We start from the raw sequence: 22,155 nt of genomic DNA on the forward strand, positions 1-22,155 counted from the left end.
TTTTTGTTCATACATTTATCCAGCATTATTGTTGTAGTAATCTGTTTTCATGCTTTATCTATATTTAAGATATTTTACTATTGTACCTTAAATGTCTTTTAAAACCATTGAACCAAATTCCCATACCTAATAATAAGCTGCATTTTTGAATTAAACTAAAGAGCATCTTAATTCTTTTCATTAATGTCGACTTAATGTTGTTTAGTTTGGAACTTATATTCCTGACCAGGAACTTAGGTCATGTAAGTCAGCAATGAAATACTTATGTAACAGCAAAAGAAATTCTGTGGGTTGTATAAAGATACTGTAAATAAATAGGTAGTTGCTTGTTTGGAATATCCAATGTTGTAATAATAGATATATGCAATTTCTAAACAATCTTATACTAATCAAGAAAAAACTGTTGTATTTTGCTGCTTTTGTCAGGGAATGAGAAGAGTATAGGTCTGCTATATGTTAAAATGTTATACCATTTCCTTTAAAATGAGCCATAATGGGGAACAGGGGAGTAACGGCTCTTACTGTAAAGAATGTATAACTGTTTTAAATAAGAACTTGTAGTGAAAATGGAAAGTTAAGTGCTTGCCAAATGCAGAATCAAGGAGATGTCTGTTGTAGCCAGTGTCATTGGCTAGTGTGGCAATTGGTTAGACTATATTTCTTAAACTTGAATATAATGTGAATCATTTTCAATGGAAAAATATTTAAAAGGACACTGATGTTGACTAAGGCATTTGGTTTATAATTCTTTTAAGAATGACAAATATAATAGTGTATATTCAAATACAAATTATAATTCAAATATGAAAAATTTCAAATTCAGTACCCGTAAGGCTGTGAAACTAATTATATCAAAGTTAGCAATTAATTTAATATGGAGAATATTTTGCCAAATTGCTTGCTTTCTGAGATTGTCAGGTGATGAGGTAACTGCCCTACCCCTTTTGCTCTATGCCAGCCTGTGTGTTCCTTCTGGGAACACATTACTGAAAAAAAAAAGAAGCCTTTCCTCTTTTTTATACATTAGCCCATGGCAGTGCCAGTAATTTGCCCAAAAACTATGCAAACACAGGCCCTGGTAACTGTTTTGTGGTGGTAACCCATATGATCCACTGTGTACTTTTATTGACGTGTAGGTCATCATTGAAAAAAATATTAAAAAAAGGGGATCCCTGGGTGGCTCAGTGGTTTAACACCTGCCTTTGGCCCAGGGTGTGATCCTGGAGACCTGAGATCGAGTCCAATATCGGGCTCCCTGCGTGGAGCCTGCTTCTCCCTCTGCCTGTGTCTCTGCCTCTCTCTTTCTCTCTGTGTGTGTGTCTCTCATGAATAAATAAAATAAAATAAAATAATATTAAAAATAGTCTCATGGAGAATGTGCAGATATCTGAAGTAATTTCTTTTTTCTCCCTTCTTTTTACCTTCTCCTAAGTTTGAAAAACAATGGGACTTGAAAAGTAGCTCTGACCCCTCATTTATTGGAATGACCTATTTTGACGGTGGTAGAATAATTGGTCTCCTCATGAGATTGTGAGATAAGTTTTAAAAGCTCCATCTGCCTCCTCTTTTGGGAAAGGTCACTCTTTTCTTTGAACTAACATTCTGTCAAAATTCACTTTTGATGATACAGATTCACCTATCCTTGTGTGGTTGCTTTATGCTGACATTAGAGGTATGTTGAGGGCAAAGATGTTCTTTCAAATTGACTACTCAATTAACACCGGCTAATTTTAAAAATCAAATCAAATATATATTTCTTTTTGCTTTGCAGTAAAATCAATCCAGTCAGGCAGGCATAATGCAAATAACAGATTACTTTATTGAGATTAATTCTGTTCTCAAGAGTTAAATACACACAAAGAATGTGGAAAATGCTTCTAAGGAAGTGTTTCTTGGCAGCAGTCAAGGGCAGCTGTAACCCCATTTTGATTATGTGGTTTTGCCAGCATATACTGGTTTTGTGTAACTTAATCATTTTTACTTGGGGGCTCCATAAAGGCTTAAAAAGTAAACTGCAGAATTATTTTCAAATTAGCACTAATTCATGATTCTAAGGTTTGGGGCTTTTTTTTTTTTTTTTTTTAACCAGTGGGAATATTCATGATAAATTGTTTAAAATCTCATTGTGATATTAAATCATTTTAATGAAACATAATCCTGGAAAAAAAGGATTTACCATTGTCAGAGGCACTTAATCATCTTTACCTAAATCTTTATATTTATCCTGAACCCTTTTTATTCCTTTCCATTTAGACACATACAGGAGAAAAGGAGAAAATCTGCCCTTACTGTGGCCAGAAATTTGCCAGCAGTGGTACACTGAGAGTTCATATCCGTAGCCACACAGGTATGTAGATTGTAGTTGGTGATGAAAACAACTTAAATAAATCAAATTATTTTAAGATAAGGAATATTGTAATGTTACAAAATATCTCACAGATTAAGAATTAATCTTGGCTCTTTTCCTTAAAATTTTATAGAATCCAGTTTCTTACTTTAGAAACCTTTATTTAAAATTTATTTAAAGTTTAATTTCCCAAGACAAGTTAGCTATCTGAAATGGAAATAATTTGCTAATGTTTAATTGTGATATAATTGTGATTTACTGTATATTCTATTCTAATGAAGAAATAGGGAATAGCAGTTTCACTTTTTATAGAAGGCTAAGTACCTCCTCTTAAAATTCTTTCCTATAACTGGCATCAAATGTGTCTTTTTTAAACTTAAAAAGTCCTTGGAATATTGCTTGAATACTGTAGAACTTTATTGGATGCGAGTGTGATGCCACCATAATGTCCAGTATGCCATGGATTGCTTCCTGAAAGATTCCCTTCCTTTCCTACGACTTTTTGTTCAATTTCTCTCATGAAAGAGGGTTGTGCCCTAATGAAGAATGAAAAGACAACTAAATATTCATTTTTAAAAATTTAACTGACATAGTTGACATAATACTAGTTTCAGGTATACAAATAGTGATTTGATAATTATTTATATTATAAAAAGTTCACCATGAAAAGTATAGGATAAGTCTAGTTACCATTTGTCACTATATAGTTATTACAATATTATTGACTATATTCCCTATGCTGTACTTTTCATCCCATGACTTATTTTGTGACTGAGGTTTGTACCCCTGAGTCTTCTCTTATTTCACCCATCTCCTCACCGCCTTCTTCTCTGGTGATCACTAGTTAGTTCTCTATATTAATGAGTCTGTTTCTCTTTTTGTTGTTGTTGGTATTTGTTCATTTGTTTTTTAGATTCCACATATAAGTGAAACCATATATTTGTCTTTCTCTGACTTACTTTACTTAGCATAATACCCTCTAGGTCTATCCAAACTGTTGTGAATGGCAAGGAATTATTCTTTTTTCTGGCTAATAATATTCCATCGTGTATATATGCCACATTTTCTTTACCCATTTATCTATCAACAGATACTTTCATTGCATTGCCTCTGTATTTTGTCTCATGTAAATAAATAATGCTGCAATAAACATAGAGGTGCATACTTTGTTTTGAATTACTGTTTTTTCTTCTTTGGGTAATACCCAGAAGTACAATTACTGGATCATAGTTATAATCATTTATCACAAGTACTTCCATTTTTAGTTTTTTGAGGAACCTCTATACTATTTTCCAGTGAGGCTGCATTCCCACTAAGAATGTACAAGGGCTCCCCTTTTTCCACATTCTCACTACTACTTGTCATTTCTAGTCTTTCTGTTACTAGCCGTTCTGATTGATGTGAAATGTTATCTCATTGTGGTTTTGATTCGCATTTCCCTGATGAATAGTAATGTTGAGCATCTTTTCATGTGTCTGTTGGCCATCTGTATGTCTTCTTCGAAATAAGATCTGTTCAGGTTTTCTGCACATTTTTTTCATTGGATTACTTGTTGCTTTGGTCTTGAGTTGTACGAGTTCTTTACATATTTTGGATGTTAATCCCTTACTGGGTATATCATTTGCAAATATCTTTAAACAATTAAATATTCTTGAAAGAATCTTGTCTGGATTTTATCTATTATGCAGAAAAATACTTGAAGAGACTTGAAAAAAAGTGTTTATATTGATAGCCAGATTATTTTACCTGGATCTTCATGATTTTCAGTAGCTGGACATTATATGGTAAAAGGTGACTGGATTACATTGCTAAAGCTTCCTGTTTTTAAAAGTCATAGTATTTGACTTTATGATTATATCCCTAGTACTTCACAGAGTAGACATCTAGCCTGGTAACTATTTTGTGATGATGAAATTGTAGTTTAAATAGGTCAAAGAATAAAAGTACAATTATTATGCATAGATGGAGGAAAGGACAGCAGTGGAACTTAATTTCTTATTCTGGAAATTTTTTAGCTAAAGCTAAAAGACATAACATCAAAGTAGTATTTGTTAACTTAAGTAGCCTCTTAAAAACTTTTAAATAAAACCTATAACCAAGAATATATCAAACGTTATACATGATGGCTGTAGAATAATGGGTGCCCTAAAGAAAGAAAAAGGAGGTCTTGCTTAGAAGTAGCCAGGGAAAGTGCAGTTTGGGGAACAAAAACAGAATCAGAGAACAACAAAAATAAAAGCGAGAAGCAAAAGGAAAAAAGTGGTAGAGAGCCATGTGGAGGGCAGGTGAACTTAAAATCATGCCAGAAGCTTAGCACTGTGACCTGATTACACTGAAGAAACCAGTAATAGATATAACTTCTTATGTTATTGTTTTCTCCTCTTCTTCTGTTTTCCATTTCTTATAGGATATCATACTGAGAATTTTATGTTCAGTATCTCCCTTTCCTTTCTTTCAAAATCCTAAATCCTTGAATGTGCTGAAACTTTAATAATTTATAAATATAATCTTGAATGACCATTGATAAGGAGGTAATTACTATCATGTTGTCTGACATACTTTTCTTAGTGTATTACTCTGGGAAAAATGCATTTTTGATGGGAAAAAAACATTTGGGTGGCTATGTTCCTGATTAACCTGACCTTTCTTAATAAATGCTGAAAGGGCAACTTGGTTGGAAAGATTATTTTCAGTGGTGTTTTAAATTCTGAACTGTGTGTGTCTCACTAATTTCTTTCTTAAAATTAAACCATAAAGATCTCCAAGATAAACTTTCAAAAATTTAATTTACATTGTCACATCAAAAGTTGTCCTTGACTTTTTAAATTATTACTATCTTCCCTATTAGACATAAACCGAACTTGTGCTTAATTTTTAAGTCCAAAAAGAGATCACAGCCAGTAAATTTTGTTTGAAAAAGGAATATTATGGGATGCCTGTGTGGCTCAGCAGTTGAGTGTCTGCCTTTGGCTCAGGGCATGATCCCGGTCCAGGGATCAAATCCCACTTCAGGCTTCCTGTGAGGAGTCTGCTTCTCCCTCTGTCTACGTCTCTGCTTCTCTCTCATGAATAAATAAATAAAATATTTAAGGAAAAGAAAAAGGAATATTGTCCTGTTCCTTGAAGAGCTGCTAAAAAAAAAAGTAAGTAAAGCCTGTGTATCTAATATTGAAGAGATTGGTTAAAGAAATTATGGTATATCTATAAATTGGAATATTCTGTAGTCAATAAAAGCAGTATTATATATTAGTATATCATATATTAGTTCACATGAAAAGAAATAAGAAATACAAGTTACAAAAACAAAATGATATATTTTATAAAGATGAAACATTTATGTAAAAAGGTCTTAGAGGTTAAATACTAAATTATTAACTGTCGTTATTTCTTTGTATTATAAATAAGGATAATTTGAATTTTCTTCCTGATTTTCTTTTTTTTTTAAATTTATTTTTTATTGGTGTTCAATTTACTAACATACAGAATAACCCTCAGTGCCCGTCACCCATTCACTCCCACCCCCCGCCCTCCTCCCCTTCTACCACCCCCTAGTTCATTTCCCAGAGTTAGCAGTCTTTACTTTCTGTCTCCCTTTCTGATATTTCCCACACATTTCTTCTCCCTTCCCTTATATTCCCTTTCACTATTATTTATATTCCCCAAATGAATGAGAACATATAATGTTTGTCCTTCTCCGATTGACTTACTTCACTCAGCATAATACCCTCCAGTTCCATCCACGTTGAAGCAAATGGTGGGTATTTGTCATTTCTAATAGCTGAGTAATATTCCATTGTATACATAAACCACATCTTCTTTATCCATTCATCTTTCGATGGACACCGAGGCTCCTTCCACAGCTTGGCTATTGTGGCTATTGCTGCTATAAACATCGGGGTGCAGGTGTCCCGGCGTTTCATTGCATCTGTATCTTTGGGGTAAATCCCCAACAGTGCAATTGCTGGGTCGTAGGGCAGGTCTATTTTTAACTCTTTGAGGAACCTCCACACAGTTTTCCAGAGTGACTGCACCAGTTCACATTCCCACCAACAGTGTAAGAGGGTTCCCTTTTCTCCGCATCCTCTCCAACATTTGTGGTTTCCTGCCTTGTTAATTTTCCCCACTCTCACTGGTGTGAGGTGGTATCTCATTGTGGTTTTGATTTGTATTTCCCTGATGGCAAGTGATGCAGAGCATTTTCTCATGTGCGTGTTGGCCATGTCTATGTCTTCCTCTGTGAGATTTCTCTTCATGTCTTTTTCCCATTTCATGATTGGATTGTTTGTTTCTTTGGTGTTGAGTTTAATAAGTTCTTTATAGATCTTGGAAACTAGCCCTTTATCTGATATGTCATTTGCAAATATCTTCTCCCATTCTGTAGGTTGTCTTTTAGTTTTATTGACTGTATCCTTTGCTGTGTAAAAGCTTCTTATCTTGATGAAGTCCCAATAGTTCATTTTTGCTTTTGTTTCTTTTGCCTTCGTGGATGTATCTTGCAAGAAGTTACTGTGGCTGAGTTCAAAAAGGGTGTTGCCTGTGTTCTCCTCTAGGATTTTGATGGAATCTTGTCTCACATTTAGATCTTTCATCCATTTTGAGTTTATCTTTGTGTATGGTGAAAGAGAGTGGTCTAGTTTCATTCTTCTGCATGTGGATGTCCAATTTTCCCAGCACCATTTATTGAAGAGACTGTCTTTCTTCCAATGGATAGTCTTTCCTCCTTTATCGAATATTAGTTGACCATAAAGTTCAGGGTCCACTTCTGGGTTCTCTATTCTGTTCCATTGATCTATGTGTCTGTTTTTGTGCTGGTACCACACTGTCTTGATGACCACAGCTTTGTAGTACAACCTGAAATCTGGCATTGTGATGCCCCCAGATATGGTTTTCTTTTTTAAAATTCCCCTGGCTATTCGGGGTCTTTTCTGATTGCACACAAATCTTAAAATAATTTGTTCTAACTCTCTGAAGAAAGTCCATGGTATTTTGATAGGGATTGCATTAAACGTGTATATTGCCCTGGGTAACATTGACATTTTCACAATCTTAATTCTGCCAATCCATGAGCATGGAATATTTTTCCATCTCTTTGTGTCTTCCTCAATTTCTTTCAGAAGTGTTCTATAGTTTTGAGGGTATAGATCCTTTACCTCTTTGGTTAGGTTTATTCCTAGGTATCTTATGCTTTTGGGTGCAATTGTAAATGGGATTGACTCCTTAATTTCTCTTTCTTCAGTCTCATTTTTAGTGTATAGAAATGCCACTGATTTCTGGGCATTGATTTTGTATCCTGCCACGCTACCAAATTGCTGTATGAGTTCTAGCAATCTTGGGGTGGAGACTTTTGGGTTTTCGATGTAGAGTATCATGTCATCGGCGAAGAGGGAGAGTTTGACTTCTTCTTTGCCAATTTGAATGCCTTTAATGTCTTTTTGTTGTCTGATTGCTGAGGCTAGGACTTCCAGTACTATCTTCCTGATTTTGTGTTTTAATATAATAAGTTTCTTGAATAACAAAATATTTAAAATACATTAATATTATGATTATGCAGGTCACTGCTATTATTAGATTTATGCTAAATTATTTAGGTACAAAATGTTTTTGCAACTGATTCTCAAATGGACCAACAGAAAGAAGTGCAAAAGAATGTGATTATAAAAGGGAGAAATGAGAATGAAAAGCAAATATGGTGACATTAAACCCAAGTATGGGTATATAATACTTATTGTACTATTTTTCCAAGTTTTCTCCATGTTTAAAAATTTTCATAATTAAAAGTATGTGAGTGTTTTATTCCAATGAGAACAACTGAAGGGATGCAGATGCCAGCTAAGTGCCACTAAGAACCGTTTCCTGAATATCCAGCTTCACAGCTTACATCTTCTTCACATGTCCCTCAAAGCCTAGTTCTTTCAACAGGAAGACTTTCATTTTTTGAACATAAACAGACTTGTTTTGTTTTGTCGCTTATAGTCATGCCGCTCAGAGAGAACTCAGATTCTCCTGAATAAGCAGAACTTCATTACCGCATGCTTAGTCATCTTCTTGAAAAGGGAATTCCATGAAATTTGCTATTGGTATAGAGTTTTTAGAAGTTTTTAAAAAATACATTGTAAAGTATATGTATTCTTTACAAAAGAAGGTTTAAGGAGTTGATAAGGCTTACCTAGTCCTGCTGTTACCCTACTATACATCTTACAGTGGTTTCCCCTCGTTTTGTGCAAAATGACCAGCCCTTACCTATCACGCGACTCATCAACTACCAATTCCTCTCCCAGTTGACATTCCAGGCTCACTTATTTGGCTCCTTTCACTTTCCGCCAGTCTTCAAGTAAATGCAACTTTCTCCGTGGTATGCTACCTGACCATCCCTTACCCCCACCGCATTAAGTTGATGTGTTCCATCTTGTACTTCTCTCAACATAGCATGCTTCCAAGCACTCATACTTCTTGAGTCACTCATAGGTTCTCTGTTCCCTTAGAGCTGTGCCCGTATCTTCTGACACCTTACTTGTTTACTATTCAGAGAACTGCCTGGCATAGAGAAAGAACCTAGCGAATGCTTCTTGAATAAACAAAAGAATCTACAAATACATCACAGAACCTGTGGGTTAGTGGAAGGAATGCTGGCTTCATAGTGAGAAGTCCTGGATTTAACTATGATTTGAATCAACCATAAAATCACTTTTTCATAAAATAACTATAAAGTCATGGAATTCACTTTGAAAAATGCTCGAATCGAAGAATAAAATTGCTAAACTCCTCACTTTATTAGCCAGACCTACCTCAATATGAAATTGGGCCCTTTGCTCTCCTTTCCATTCTTTACCTCATTGCTTCATCATGCTATTTGTTGGAAACAATTGTATAACAAAGAATACTTAACAGCATGGTTTAAGATTTAGCTCACCAATATATATAAAATTACAGTACTTAAATGAAGGAATAAAGAACAATATTTGGCCCACCAGCGCTAAATCTACTATGACTCCTTTTAACTTGGAATTGCCTAGGTTTTCAAATTCTTATTAGAAAAAAGGTAGAGTAAATTGGCCCTGACAAATCCCCTATCCATTTTGTTTGACAAGGTCCACTCTACAGGAACTGGAATAATTACAAACAATTGTGTAGTATATTATAGTCTCTTGTTATTTGTAGCCTTTCATCTAGTAGATATTTGGGGATCCCACTTTTTTACTGTTACAGAAATATGTCTTTTCAATTATGATTTTATACTTACTTTGCATATCTGCTCCATGACTAGATTCTGAGCTGATGGGCAGGACAGGTCAGGCTCAGGTTTTTAATCAAGTTTACTGAAGGGGAGAAGCTCTTTCAAATACTATCTGAGTTAATCCTTCTACCTAGTGTGATAGGTTTCTAAGACCATTCTCATTTTCTAGATGAGGAAGCTGAGATTCAGCAAAGCAAATGACCGGTCTAGTCAAGGTAGTAAGATCCAAATCTTTTAACTTCAAATTCTATCTTATTTTTGTGTTATCTCTTCTTCTTTTGATGTACAGCTACACAAGTACTGTACAGTTGTTATAATTACCACAAGAATTATACAAATTCTGTAAGTTATCCAGTATAAAAGATGAAGGAATGAAATTCTAAAAGTCACATATTATTTTAATTTTATGAAAGTTTTATCTTTTAGAGTCAAATGGAAGGGTCTGTGTGTGTGTGTGTGTGTAGCATTCATGTGTTTATTGTCTCCTGAGTCGACTTTACAGTGGACAATAACATACAGAAAAAAGGATGATTAAATTTAATTTCTCGGATTTTTTTTTGCTTTTATTTATTTATTTTTTTAATTTATTTATGATAGTCACATAGAGAGAGAGAGAGAGAGAGAGAGGCAGAGACACAGGCAGAGGGAGAAGCAGGCTCCATGCACCGGGAGCCTGACGTGGGATTTGATCCCGGATCTCCAGGATCGCGCCCTGGGCCAAAGGCAGGCGCCAAACCGCTGCGCCACCCAGGGATCCCCTTGCTTTTATTTTTAAAGCAGTTTTAGATTCACAGTGAAATGAAGAGAAGATACAGAAATTTCCCCTGCCCATCAGCTTCTCCCTGACACATGTATCCTCTCCCCTGTTATCAAAATCCCCAACCAAAATGGCATATGTTCTACAATTAATGAACCTACATTGACACATTAGAATCATCCAAAGTCTATAGCTCACATTATGGTTCACTGTTGGTGTTGTACATTCTATGCATTTGTACAAATGTGTAATATGTGTTCAATAATATGCTATTATATGGAGTACTTTCATTGCCGTAAAAGTCCTCTGTGCTTTGCCTATTTATCCCCCAATCGTCAATGCCTGACAGCCACTGATATTTTTTTTGACTCCATAGTTTTGTTTTCCAGAAAACATTTGATATTTACATAGTTTGACATTTTTCAGGATGTCATATAGCTAGATGGATTACTTTTTTACTTCTAGGAAATTATTATTATTGATAGTTGGGACTTTTAGTGAGATGGATGTACATTTGAATATACTGCAATGTGATAAGGTTTTTATAGAGGTAATGATAGTCTTATCATGGTTTTTCCATTATGTTGAAGGAGTCTATTTCATTTTGTTTTTATTGTATCAAACTATACATCAGTATTTTGGGAAGCCATTCTCTTCCTTTTTTTTTTTTTTTTTATTCTCTTCCTTTTAACATCAAATAACAGTAAGTTTTATGAAGACAAAACAGGACTCCTATCTATATTTCCTCCTTCCACTTTGCCAACTGGTATCTTTCATCATTTCCTATTTAACATAGTGGTAATATTGCTTTGGGGAGTATGAAAGGCATTCCTTCATATTAATTTTCTTAGAACAGGTCTTATTATTATTATTGTCTCATGACTAATGGTCACTCTATAAGACAATGGTAACTTAGCTATTTGATTACTACCTTAGTTCTGGGAGGAGTCTTAGTATTTATGTCTCTGTTGTAATTTTTTGTTAGCAGTGTTCAAAAAAAAAAAAAAAACATTTAAAAAACTCCTCCAATTCACATTTTGATTGGTTTTCTCCTTTACTACCATAAGTAGCCAACCAGCTGTATACTTGCTTCACCTTCTTTCCCCTCCCCCTCTCCCAACTCCTTCCCATTACCACCATTCTGTACTCTAGGGTGAAGTCTAACAAGTTTGTTTTTCTTCATTAACTTGGAAAATGTTTTTTACAAACTTTGTATCCACCTTCTAAAGTCTGTTCATTCTTCATAATTAGGTGATTAGAATAAGTACATTCACAGCAAGTGTGCACATGGCTTTTGCTTTTATAGATTATTAAAATAAAATACTCTTCACTTTTAGAATAGAAAGGAATTTAATAAATTTGCTGGTTTAAACCTCTTAATTGAACCCATGCCCTGCAAAATACAGTGATTTGCTAAGGTTTCACTGCTTATATATTGTTCCTCTAGAGCTAAACTAAGGCTTAAACTTTGTTCAGTATACACATTGCTGGTATTTTAAGTTCTTATTCTAATTTTTACTATTAACCTTGGACTTACATATTCCTTCCATGATGTTTGATGATAATTTCTGGTTGATATATCAACCAATTGAGGTTAATAATCTCGACTTTGAAGCTTGAGGGTCTGTAGTTTGTTATTTAATTCCACTTCTGGAGAAACCTTCCCACCACAAAGTCAACTATCTCCACTTCTTGTTATTAACTACCTAGTTCCTATCCTATGTATGGATCCTGGAGTCATAGGATAGGCTTTCAAATTCCATTTTATTTTAAATCCTCCCTGCATGAGCTTTTTAGTCAGTTGCTTCACCTCTTCAAAGCATACTTTCCCCACCTAAAGAAAAAGGGTAAGAATAGTCCCAATGTCGTGGTACTGCTTTGAGGGACAAATGAAGGTCTCCATCAGGAACCTTGCATAGCGCCTCGCCCAGTGTGCGCATGTGCTAGTATTAGCCATTGCTGCTATGGTTGCCATGTGTTTTGCCATCATTATTCTTGCATGTATTTACCACAGTCAAGCAGCATCCCTTGATATATGGTATGACCTTCTGTTCCTAGTGTCATCATCATCATCTTTTTATAACCTGTAGCAGCAGAATACAGATCATCTGTAGAACGTTGAGGAGGGCTGGTGTGGGGTGAGTGAGGGTGCATGTCCTGTGTGTCACCATCATTGTCGCTGAAGGCGAGTTTTTAGGTCTGTGCCTGGCAGGCAGCTCTGTAATTTATCATCCACTTTCCTATGCTACAGTGACAGGGATGGCACTCTGTGGGTCAGTCGGCATAGTAGAGCACATTCTCCTGTTGGTTTATAGCTTCTTAGGGTCAGTGAGAGCTGGGGTTAATTCCGCAAGGGAATCCATGGACTGTGACATGAATTCCATCAGTTGTTCATAAATTATGAAAGAAATTCTAGGAACTGCTTTTGGGGTTTTAAAGCTCTGGGCCAGAAGGTTAATTACTTGCCTACAGTTCCAACCAACTTTCCGTGTTAATAGATACCGGCTGTGTTGGCCCTTCTGTTCCAGGCTTGCTTGCACACTGTTGTTTGAAGGTAGCAATAAATCATTGTCTTAGGAAACAGTTAATTTTTTTAGTAAATACCTGTGATCAGTTTAAAAATAAAGGATTGGTATATTATAGTTTGGTTATACTTGCATTTTATCCATTGTTTCTCTTTTTGTAAAGGAATTTATTCTTTTTAGAATATTTTTGTGCAAACTTACAAAAACAGTAACTATAATTATAAACAATAATAAGAGGATTAACAATTATTAATAAATACAAATAGACAATTAGCAAGGTAATTATGAACACAAATGAAAATTTGAGGCATGTTTTTCACATTTTTATAAGGATTAGATAACTTTCCTGTGTTGAGAGGAAGAGCTTATTTTGCTCTATTTATTTTCTAAGTGGTTAATTACTAACAAACATTAGGCCATATTGAATGTTCTCTTACCTGCAGATAAACTAAGAGTTCACAGAAGAGTTGAGTGTAAAATCTGCATAGAAATAAATTATATTCTCAGCATCACACTTTCAGAGCCTTAGATTTTCCTCTAAGAAGTCACTCATAGATAAAGTCTTGAACTACATGACTTTTGTTCTCTGTGTTATTTTGACATTTCAGATCAGTTTTGAACACTGACCACATCATAGGAATGTAGTGTTTCTTTCCTTTTTTTTTTCCCTTTCTGTACTTTGTTCCTCCTGGTTTTGAGTTAGTACTAGACAAGCATATATAACAACTTAGAGAGAGGGAGAGACATCTATTTTGATTTTCATTAGTAGTGTTATTATCTATTTTTAATATTTTTCAAAAATATCAAAGGTTGTAGTTTTTAATGCAAAAACTATAATGCTTATATCAGGGTTTGTCAGAGGGCAGATAGAGGCACTGTGGGAAGAGTGAGGGAGTGGTGACAGTCATCTTGGAAAGTTGCATCATAAACCAAATGAATTAGTAATACAGTCACAAAGACTAACAAGAGGGATTATTTAAAATATTGTTTAGTAACTTGCTTTATATCCTTCTTCATTTGTTTTTTGATACTGAGATCTTCAAAAATGGAAGTGGCCCAGGCAAACAGTTTTCATCTCAACATCTTTATCTATTTAGTACATTTCTACATATTATGAATAGCTACCTCTGTTAAATGTGAACACCAACATTGTCCTTTAGTTTAGGAAAACTCAAGAGATTTGGTGTCCTCAGATACTTGCTTCCTCCTGCCATTGCTACCACTTTCTCTCTTGAGAACAACATCTCCGTGTTTTGTTTTCCTGTAACTCCCAAGTGTGCTTCAGGGCTGGGGAAGGTTTTCTCCCTTTTCTAGTCTGAGGGTAAAGAGAATCATTTTGGGGATTTCTTGCTGCTCACAGTTATATACTCTTGATTCTTCCTTGCTGGCACAACTAGCAGGAAGTGCCTCTGTGTGCAGGCTCCTTGAGGCTTAACTACTTCATCACTCCAGGACCACTGTTCACAGACTGTGCTCATAAATATGAGGCTAAGTAAAACTTCTGGTAGAAATTCCTAAACATGGGAAACTGCTGGGTGGAAGGATTAGTTTTCCCACTGAAGTCTGACTCCCTACCAACAAAACCCAATCAGTAATTACCTTCTCTTTCTCTACTTCCCTACCTTAAAGTGTTCCCTAACAACACAGTCATGGGGAGAACTCATGTAGGAGTTTTTCTTTCTTGGTAAGAACCTTTAAAACTTTGCCAGTGTCTGGATTATTGAGGTGTTTCTCCTATCTGTGAGGCAGTCAGTGTTACTTCTGTCAGTGTTCGCATGAAGGACTTCATGAAGGTGTCCTGATCCCTCAGATAAATCACATGTGATGGGTGTCACTTACACACCTGTTTGATGAAGCCAGAGCATCTTGAGTATGGTGTCTTTTACTGTCTCTTCCTAGCTCATTATATATTTCTAATCATTCATTAAACCCTTGTCCTCTTTTATACTGCATCTTGTATTCTATTTTGTTTGCATCTGTAAAACTCAGTTTTTATTTTGCCTTCAACCCATAAGTAGTTGTGGATCTTTACTTGAGATTAGAAAATTAGCAAGCACATGGCTTTATTTTTCTGCTTCCCTATGAACTTCACCTCATTTGACTTAGCATCTCTTCAGAGATGAAGAATGGGGGAAGCCCACGTGGCTCAATGGTTGAGCGTCTGCCTTTAGCTCAGGCTGTCGTCCCGGGGTCCTGAATCGAGTCCCACATCGGGCTCCCCACAGGGAGCCTGCTTCTCCCTCTGCCTGTGTATCTGCCTCTCTCTGTGTCTCTCATGAATAAATAAATAAAATCTTAAAAAGAAAAAAAAAAGAAATGAGGGATGGTTGCTATACCTCTAAGATTCGTAAGGAAAAGAATTCTTCTTTTACTTTTTTTGTAGCTGCATTCATAGAACTTTGCATTAAGAAAAAAAAGCGATTTGTTTTGATTCAGGTGGCAAAAGTATTTTGAGAAGTTAAGGTCTCCGCATTCAGTAAATTTTGATTTTTGTATTTTATTTCCCATTTCCTTCTAATAGTAAACTCTTTAAACTTTTAAAAGTAGTGTGTGTCTGTAAATACTCAAGGAGAAAATGCCAAGTTTGGAATTTCTTGCCTTTCTTTCAAAGAGGGTGTCGTTGGGCTTAACTTCTTCAGATCAAGTGAAATTTTGCAGGATTTGATTAATAGGAGCATTCCAAGAGTAACAACGTGGGGTTCAGTGAGGTCAGTGGGGTTTCATGGCTCTTTTCGCTACAGGAAAAAAAGAAGTATTTCAATTCATAGAAAGGTGCCAAGAATGAACTTGAGCTACTCCCATCTGTCAGGGTAGCATTTCACTTCTCTCTGTGGTGTACTTTTAGTTTATTAGATGCTCCATAAATTGAGGGGATTGGAATGGTGAAATTGGAAAAGTGATTGGGAGGTACTTGCACAATTATATTTTTTGTTTAATTTTTATTTAGAATGTGTTACTTTGATGTCTTACAACAATTTCCTTAGTCCACAAAAGCAACAGAAGCCAGTCCCATATTTGTGGAAAACAAATTTAAAGTTCTAAAGAATTCCCATATAGAGCTTATATTTTAAAGTTCAACCACATGGAACCATCTTATTTTTCATGAAACATACACTTTCAAGGTATGCTTGTTATTTAAAAGTTGCCCTCTCCAAAATTGATTTTTGTTGGAAACAAAGACAAAGTCAAACGTAAAACTGTGGCTTCAAAATCTTTAAACCTTATTTAATTTAATTATCTAAATATTATTTAATTTGGATTCATTGAAAGTGGGAGTTTAACTTTATTCCATCTTAAATTACATTTTTGTGTATATGTATCTTTTCAGAAAAATTATGTGAACTCTCTGAAATCTCATAGGCTTTAAAAATATGCTGACAAAATAAAAGTTAAAATTATTAAACTGTTTTCTGAAAATAATCTGTTTTTAATTTTACTCAAAATGTCTTAAAGTGTATACATTATAAATTAAGCTTTTTTGCTTGTTTAAAATCTCTCAAAGCATAAGGCCCATTTCTTTTCAAATTCTGGTAAAATACATAGACCATAAAATTTATCATTTTAATATTAAATTAATTTAATTTATTAATAAATTAATAAAATTAATTTAATAAAATTTTCCATTTTAATATTTTTTAATTTTCAAGGTTGATCATGATCATTATTGCTAAATTTGCTGCATTCGTTGTGTTTAGTAGTTTGGAATAAAATTTGATCCCTTTTATAGAGTGGTCAATTCCTTAAATTAAATCCAGGGGTTAATAAGAATATCAAGGTTTGCAAGATTTTATTGTGTTAATTTCAGATTATATAAGCATAGATATTAAGGAAATATTTGTATCAAAATGTTGGAAGTTGAGGTGGTTATGGGACAATAGATGGATAGTCAGTGGTGCTATGGCTTTAAGATCTTTTATCATGAAGATGCATGCTAACCTGCACTCCCTTCACACATTTTTAAGATTCTCTTTTAATATTAAGAATAATGTGTGTGAATCCTTTGGTGAGGGTTAGACTTCTTTCTGATATCTTTAATTAAAATTATATTACATTAAATAATGGTAACATCAATAAATTATAATTCTAATGACATATATTAAACTAGAATTGGATTTTTTCCAGTTATTTTTAGCCATCTTTGCCAGTAAGTGGTTGTTGTCACAGTGCATCATCTTCTCTTTAAGACTCAAATAACTTGAGAACCAGGCTAGACTCTGTAAGGTGTTCCATGTGGCATCCAGATGTCCTCTCTCTTACTACTACCTGCATCTAAAAGGCCATCTCCAATTTTTTGGAACTCTTTTCTGAACATCGTCCACCCTCCTCCCTGCACATTTCAAATACTTTGAAGCTAATTCCATCTCAGGTGTGCCAGCAGTGAGAATTTGGAGGCACTTACTTCAAGCCCAGGAGCTTAAATAGTTTTAATTAAATATGAAGAGTTAAAAAAAAATAAGCATGTGCGTCAATTATGTGAAATTGGCATCAAGGATTGGCATTAGCATTCATTTACTTCTTTTGCCTTTTGTAACAACCTTAGCTCAGTCTATGGCCCACTCCCACAGAGGTCTTCCTTAAATCTATCTTCTTCTTTTATTTTCTTCATATAATTTATCAGTATCTGAAATTATCTTGTTTTTCTTTACTTTTTCTTGTCCTTCTCACTACAGTAGTTAAATTGAAAAGGCCGTGACTTTGTGAATCTGTTTGCAACTGCATTCCCAAAGCCTGGGACAGTAACTATGTGCTCAAAAAATATTTAATGTATGACTAAATTAGTTTCATGGAGTATCTATCTACTTGGCGGCACTTTTGAAAATCAACTTAAAATCAACCTCCTAGGGGCAGCCCCAGTGGCTCAGAGGTTTAGTGCTTGCCTTCCGCCCAGGGCATGATCCTGAAGACCTGGGATCGAGACCCTCGTCAGGCTCCTCGCATGGAGCCTGCTTCTCCCTCTGCCTATGTCTCTGCCTCTCTCTCTCTCTCTCTGTGTCTCTCATGAATAAATAAATAAAACCTTTTTTAAAAAAATCAACCTTCTACAATTGCCATCAATGCTTCTGTTTGTTTCTTGATATGTTTGAAGAAAACACAAATGGATTTTAATGCTTAGTGTTAGAACATAATTTAAAGAAGTGAATGAAAGAACTCACCTATTTTCTGTAGTTAAATAAAAACTATTTTGCCATTATCTACATGTCAAAATTATTTGTGCTACTATGGTCATTAAATTTGACTATTGGTAGTTAAATCTCATAGATATTTGCCAGTATTGTATTTACTTTCTAAATATTGAAGGTGGTTACCTATCGGTAGTTATCAATCCATAGCTTAATGTTACATTAGTAGTTGCATTCACTTGTGACCTGCTTTGAGACATAACACACATTCCTAACCTGCCCCCTACTTTTTCCTGGAGAGCTTTGATAAGTAAAAGAATGCTTGAATTTACTAGCCAGAAAGATCTGGTTAATGTTAACTGCTATTGCAAGAAGCAGAGTTTTTGTCAATAACTTTAGAAAGCCTAACTTAATTTACACAAAATTCTACCCATATTATTAACTTGTGTAATGGCATAAGAGGTAAGGGTTAAAATTCTGATTCCACCATTTAATAGTTATGTTATCTTGAGCAAAGTACTTATCCTTTCAGTGGTGGCTTACTCTCCTCATTTGTAACTAGGGATAGAATATCTAAATCATAATGTGCAAGAATTAAAATTGCTAATATACCTTAGGCATTCTGAATAGAACAGAGCTTCTATATGTTTCAGCTATTATTTCCATTTAGATTGGTTTTATCTATACTTTTTAGCTAATTATTAAATTAATTAATATTCATGTTAGTCAAAATTTGAACATTTTAATTAGCCTAATCAAAATGAAGACAGTGTCTAAATCAATCAGAGATATTAAAAAAAGTAGTTCTTAGGACACCTGGGTGGTTCATTCGGTTAAGCGTCTAACTCTTGGGTTTCAGCTCAGGTCATGATCTCAGAGTCGTGAGATCAAGCCCCATTTCGGGCTCCACACTCAGTACAGAGTCAGCCTGAGATTCTCTTTCTCCCTCTCCCTCTGCTGCTTGTCCCCACTTCATGCACTTTCATAAATAAATAAATAAATAGATAGTCTTAAAAAAAAAGAGTAGTTCCTTGGATTTGCCTCAGATTGTACATCAGAACCTGTATATTGGTGGTGTTCAAGTAGGAAAGAGAGATTGATATTTTCAAGGTTAATTCAAATTGAAGATTGTTTCCTCTTTGCTCCAGAATAATTTTATGTGTAGACATAAATATTTCCTAGAGACGTACTCCTCAAAATAACTTGAAATAATGAAGGAAAGTGCATATGCATAATGTGAAAAAAGCTAAGATTAACAGCTTCGTTTGGTATGAAAATTATGCAAATAACTTTAATAGTTATTAGCATGTTGACTTGTACATATAACCTTCAGCTTCAGGTTGTGTGGGTCCACAGATAGGTTTGTCCTCAGAATCTTCAGGGCCAGATTCCTTTAAAGATGCTCCAACCAAATGGGTAGAGAAGGTAGCAGTTTAATGTACAGTGTAGGCTGATTTGCAAACCACACACTGTAGATTTCAAATGAATTTTATTTATTAAAGCCATTTACCCAGTGATATCCTTTAAAACTGCAGTTATATTCTGGGAGGTAGAATGAATGAGTAGGGTTGGACTTAAGTTTCCCAAACATACCAGCTCATATCAGTGGATCTCAGGGTTGGAGTAGGGAAGGGGCAGAAATTCAGTCCTCTAGAGGTGCCAGTTTCTCTTCTGGATAGTTGACATAGGCCTCCTGGGCAGCAGAGAAATAGACATCAGTGAAAATAATAATTTTCAACAGTATGAGTCAGATGGCTGTATTAGTTTGCTAGGACTTCTGTAACAAAGTACTACAAACTGAGTAGCTTAAGCAATAATTTATTGTCTCGTGGTTCTGAAGGCTGGAAGTCTGGGTTCAGGGTGTCTAGAGGGCCACATGCCCTCTGAAGGCACTAGGGAAGAATCTGTATTAGGTCCTGGCTTCTGGTGGTTCTCTGCCTTGTGGCAGTATCACTATGCTCTTTATATGGCATTCTCCCTCTGTGTCTCTGTCCTCTCATAGCCATCTTCCTATAAGGATACCAGTCCCATTAGATGAAGGATCCACACTACTCGAATAACATTTCCAAAGACACATTTTGAGGTACTGGAGGGGTTAGGACTTCAACATATGAATTAGTGAGTGGGGCATAGTTCAATTCATAATAGTTAACCATGTATTTTTATTGTCCTAATTGGGACACTGGAGAAAGTGAAGGGAGCACTATTAATCATTGTTCTGGGATAACTAGCATAAACTGAGACTGCCTTAGGCAAACCTGAATATATGGTCACTGTCCCTATGAGATAGATACAATTTATCCCATTTTTCAGAGGTTCATTGAGGTTGAATAACTTCCCCAGAGTTATAACTAGAAGGAGGACAAGTTATTCAAATTCAGGACAATCAGATTCTAAAAAAAGGAGAAAATCTATGCCTCTAACAAAAGTTAACATTTTCATGTCTATAGAGAAAATTTCCGTATTATGACACTAGGTAAGGTAGGGAGTGAATTTGTTATGCTTCATTCTCTAAAATTTCTTAACTATATCTCTTTCCCTGCTTGATCACCTCGGCTATCATGAAAGAAAATAATAACCTGGTATATTACATTAGACTTAACATAATTTACCAGATGGCTGCGAGTCTTTGATTTTTGTTTGCTGGCTATTCTTTTGGTATTTGGAAAACAAGAAGATAACTAAAGCTATACGAAGAGTCTAGTAATGAACAACTACATTTTGTAGGCTTGCTAGTAAATTTCTGAAATAACTTTTTGGAAGTGTAAACCACTTTACTATTTTTATCATGCTTTATTTGTTATCGAGGTTTGATTTGTTGATTGATCTGTTAATAAATAAACAGTTTAGCATCTTCATTATCCATCACTAAAGTAAAACAAACTGAAAATCTAAAAGATTACTTTTCATGCTTTATGAAGAAGGAAATAAAAAATTACCTGGAATTAAATGATGCAGTAGGTACCACCATCAGCAGTAGCATTTTGCTGTATTCTTATTTTTTCCAGGGGGGGTATGCATGGTAAAGGTTAGATAGTGAAGAAATTGATAAATGACAGTTGTTGTTACTATTCCTTCTACTGCCGATGCTGTTGTTACTGGTACTGCTATTAATACTATTTTCATCATCATCAAGGAGCAGAATTCTAGAAATATCAGAGAAGGGCAATCAATATGACTTAAAGACTGGATGAAGAGGGCAGTGAGTTAAAGGAAGTATGTTGGAGGCTAAGTTTCTTATTTGGTAACTAGGTGACCGTGGTATAACTAACCAGGACAGGATATACAGGATACACAGGATCAGGAGTTGAAGACATGAATTCAGAATGCTGTATTTGAGTTGTTTATGGGATATCCAAATGAAGATACCTGGTTGACATACGGCTATCTCAAGACTGGGTCTCAACAGAGAGATCTGGAATTGAGATAAATACATATTATCAATTTAGTGTTAAATAAGATTATATTTTCATAGTTTTTCAAATAAATTGGACTCTATGCCTTTATTTTTCTGACAATGAAGATGCACCTTCCTAAGGTCGTTATTATAATAAGGTGAAAAATTCCAGATCCACTTACCTAGTACAGAGGTTGATTTTTGTCTCACAGAAGTTGGCAAGTCCAGATAGTTCTTTAAAGAGTCTTGTTTCTGTTTGCACTGCCATTGTTACTTTATTTATTTATTTATTTATTTATTTATTTATTTATTTATTTATTATTTATTTATTTATTTCCATTTTGGGTGGTTTTCATCATTTCACAGTGCCTGATTCAAGGAAAGAGTCCTGGGTGCTCCTTCCTCAGAAAGGCTGGGGAAATGTGGCTCTGCTGGGGGCTCCTCTGCATTTGCTCCCCCACGATGTTACTGCTGAAAACATACAGTTCATAGACAGAGCAAGGCCCCTGAAGAATGTCCCTGTCATCTCATGAAGGAGTGTCCTGGATTAGGGACAGGCCAAGGAAGACTGATTAAAAGGGACCATTAGAGCAACGAGTTCATTATTGACCTGATAGGGGAGTTCTCTGGAATAACTCAAGTGATACCTGGATTGAAGGAGAAATAGAATCAAATGGGATATGAAAGAGTAAAGGACTAACATGTGCTACTTGGGAAAAGCCCTGTCTCTGAGGGACAGGAAAGCCAGATAGGAAGTTTTACATTTTCTGAAGGC

The 22,155-nt window shown here is 35.1% G+C and overlaps 1 protein-coding gene and 1 long non-coding RNA gene across 10 annotated transcripts in view; one reads left to right on the forward strand and one right to left on the reverse strand.

Moving 5' to 3' along the window:
• Positions 1-22,155, forward strand: part of PRDM5 (PR/SET domain 5) — a 206,392-nt gene that overhangs the window by 137,484 nt on the left and 46,753 nt on the right. For 6 of the 9 annotated variants that reach the window (XM_077861174.1, XM_077861178.1, XM_077861177.1 and 3 more), the window contains 2 exons: positions 1,631-1,672; positions 2,254-2,347. In XM_077861174.1, coding sequence (XP_077717300.1) covers positions 1,631-1,672; positions 2,254-2,347 — 136 coding nt within the window. The remainder of the gene's footprint in view (positions 1-1,630; positions 1,673-2,253; positions 2,348-22,155) is intronic. The other 3 variants (XM_077861176.1, XM_077861181.1, XM_077861182.1) reach the window with 1 other exon arrangement.
• LOC144291582 (uncharacterized) overlaps positions 19,456-22,155 on the reverse strand; it is a 29,427-nt gene continuing 26,727 nt past the window's right edge. Inside the window, exons 2-4 of the long non-coding RNA XR_013358904.1 lie at positions 21,256-21,398; positions 20,923-21,129; positions 19,456-19,676 (exon numbers count right to left, since the gene is read on the reverse strand). This is a non-coding gene — a long non-coding RNA (uncharacterized LOC144291582). The remainder of the gene's footprint in view (positions 19,677-20,922; positions 21,130-21,255; positions 21,399-22,155) is intronic.

Source organism: Canis aureus, chromosome 20 (genome assembly GCF_053574225.1).
Source record: "Canis aureus isolate CA01 chromosome 20, VMU_Caureus_v.1.0, whole genome shotgun sequence".
NCBI lineage: Eukaryota > Metazoa > Chordata > Mammalia > Carnivora > Canidae > Canis > Canis aureus.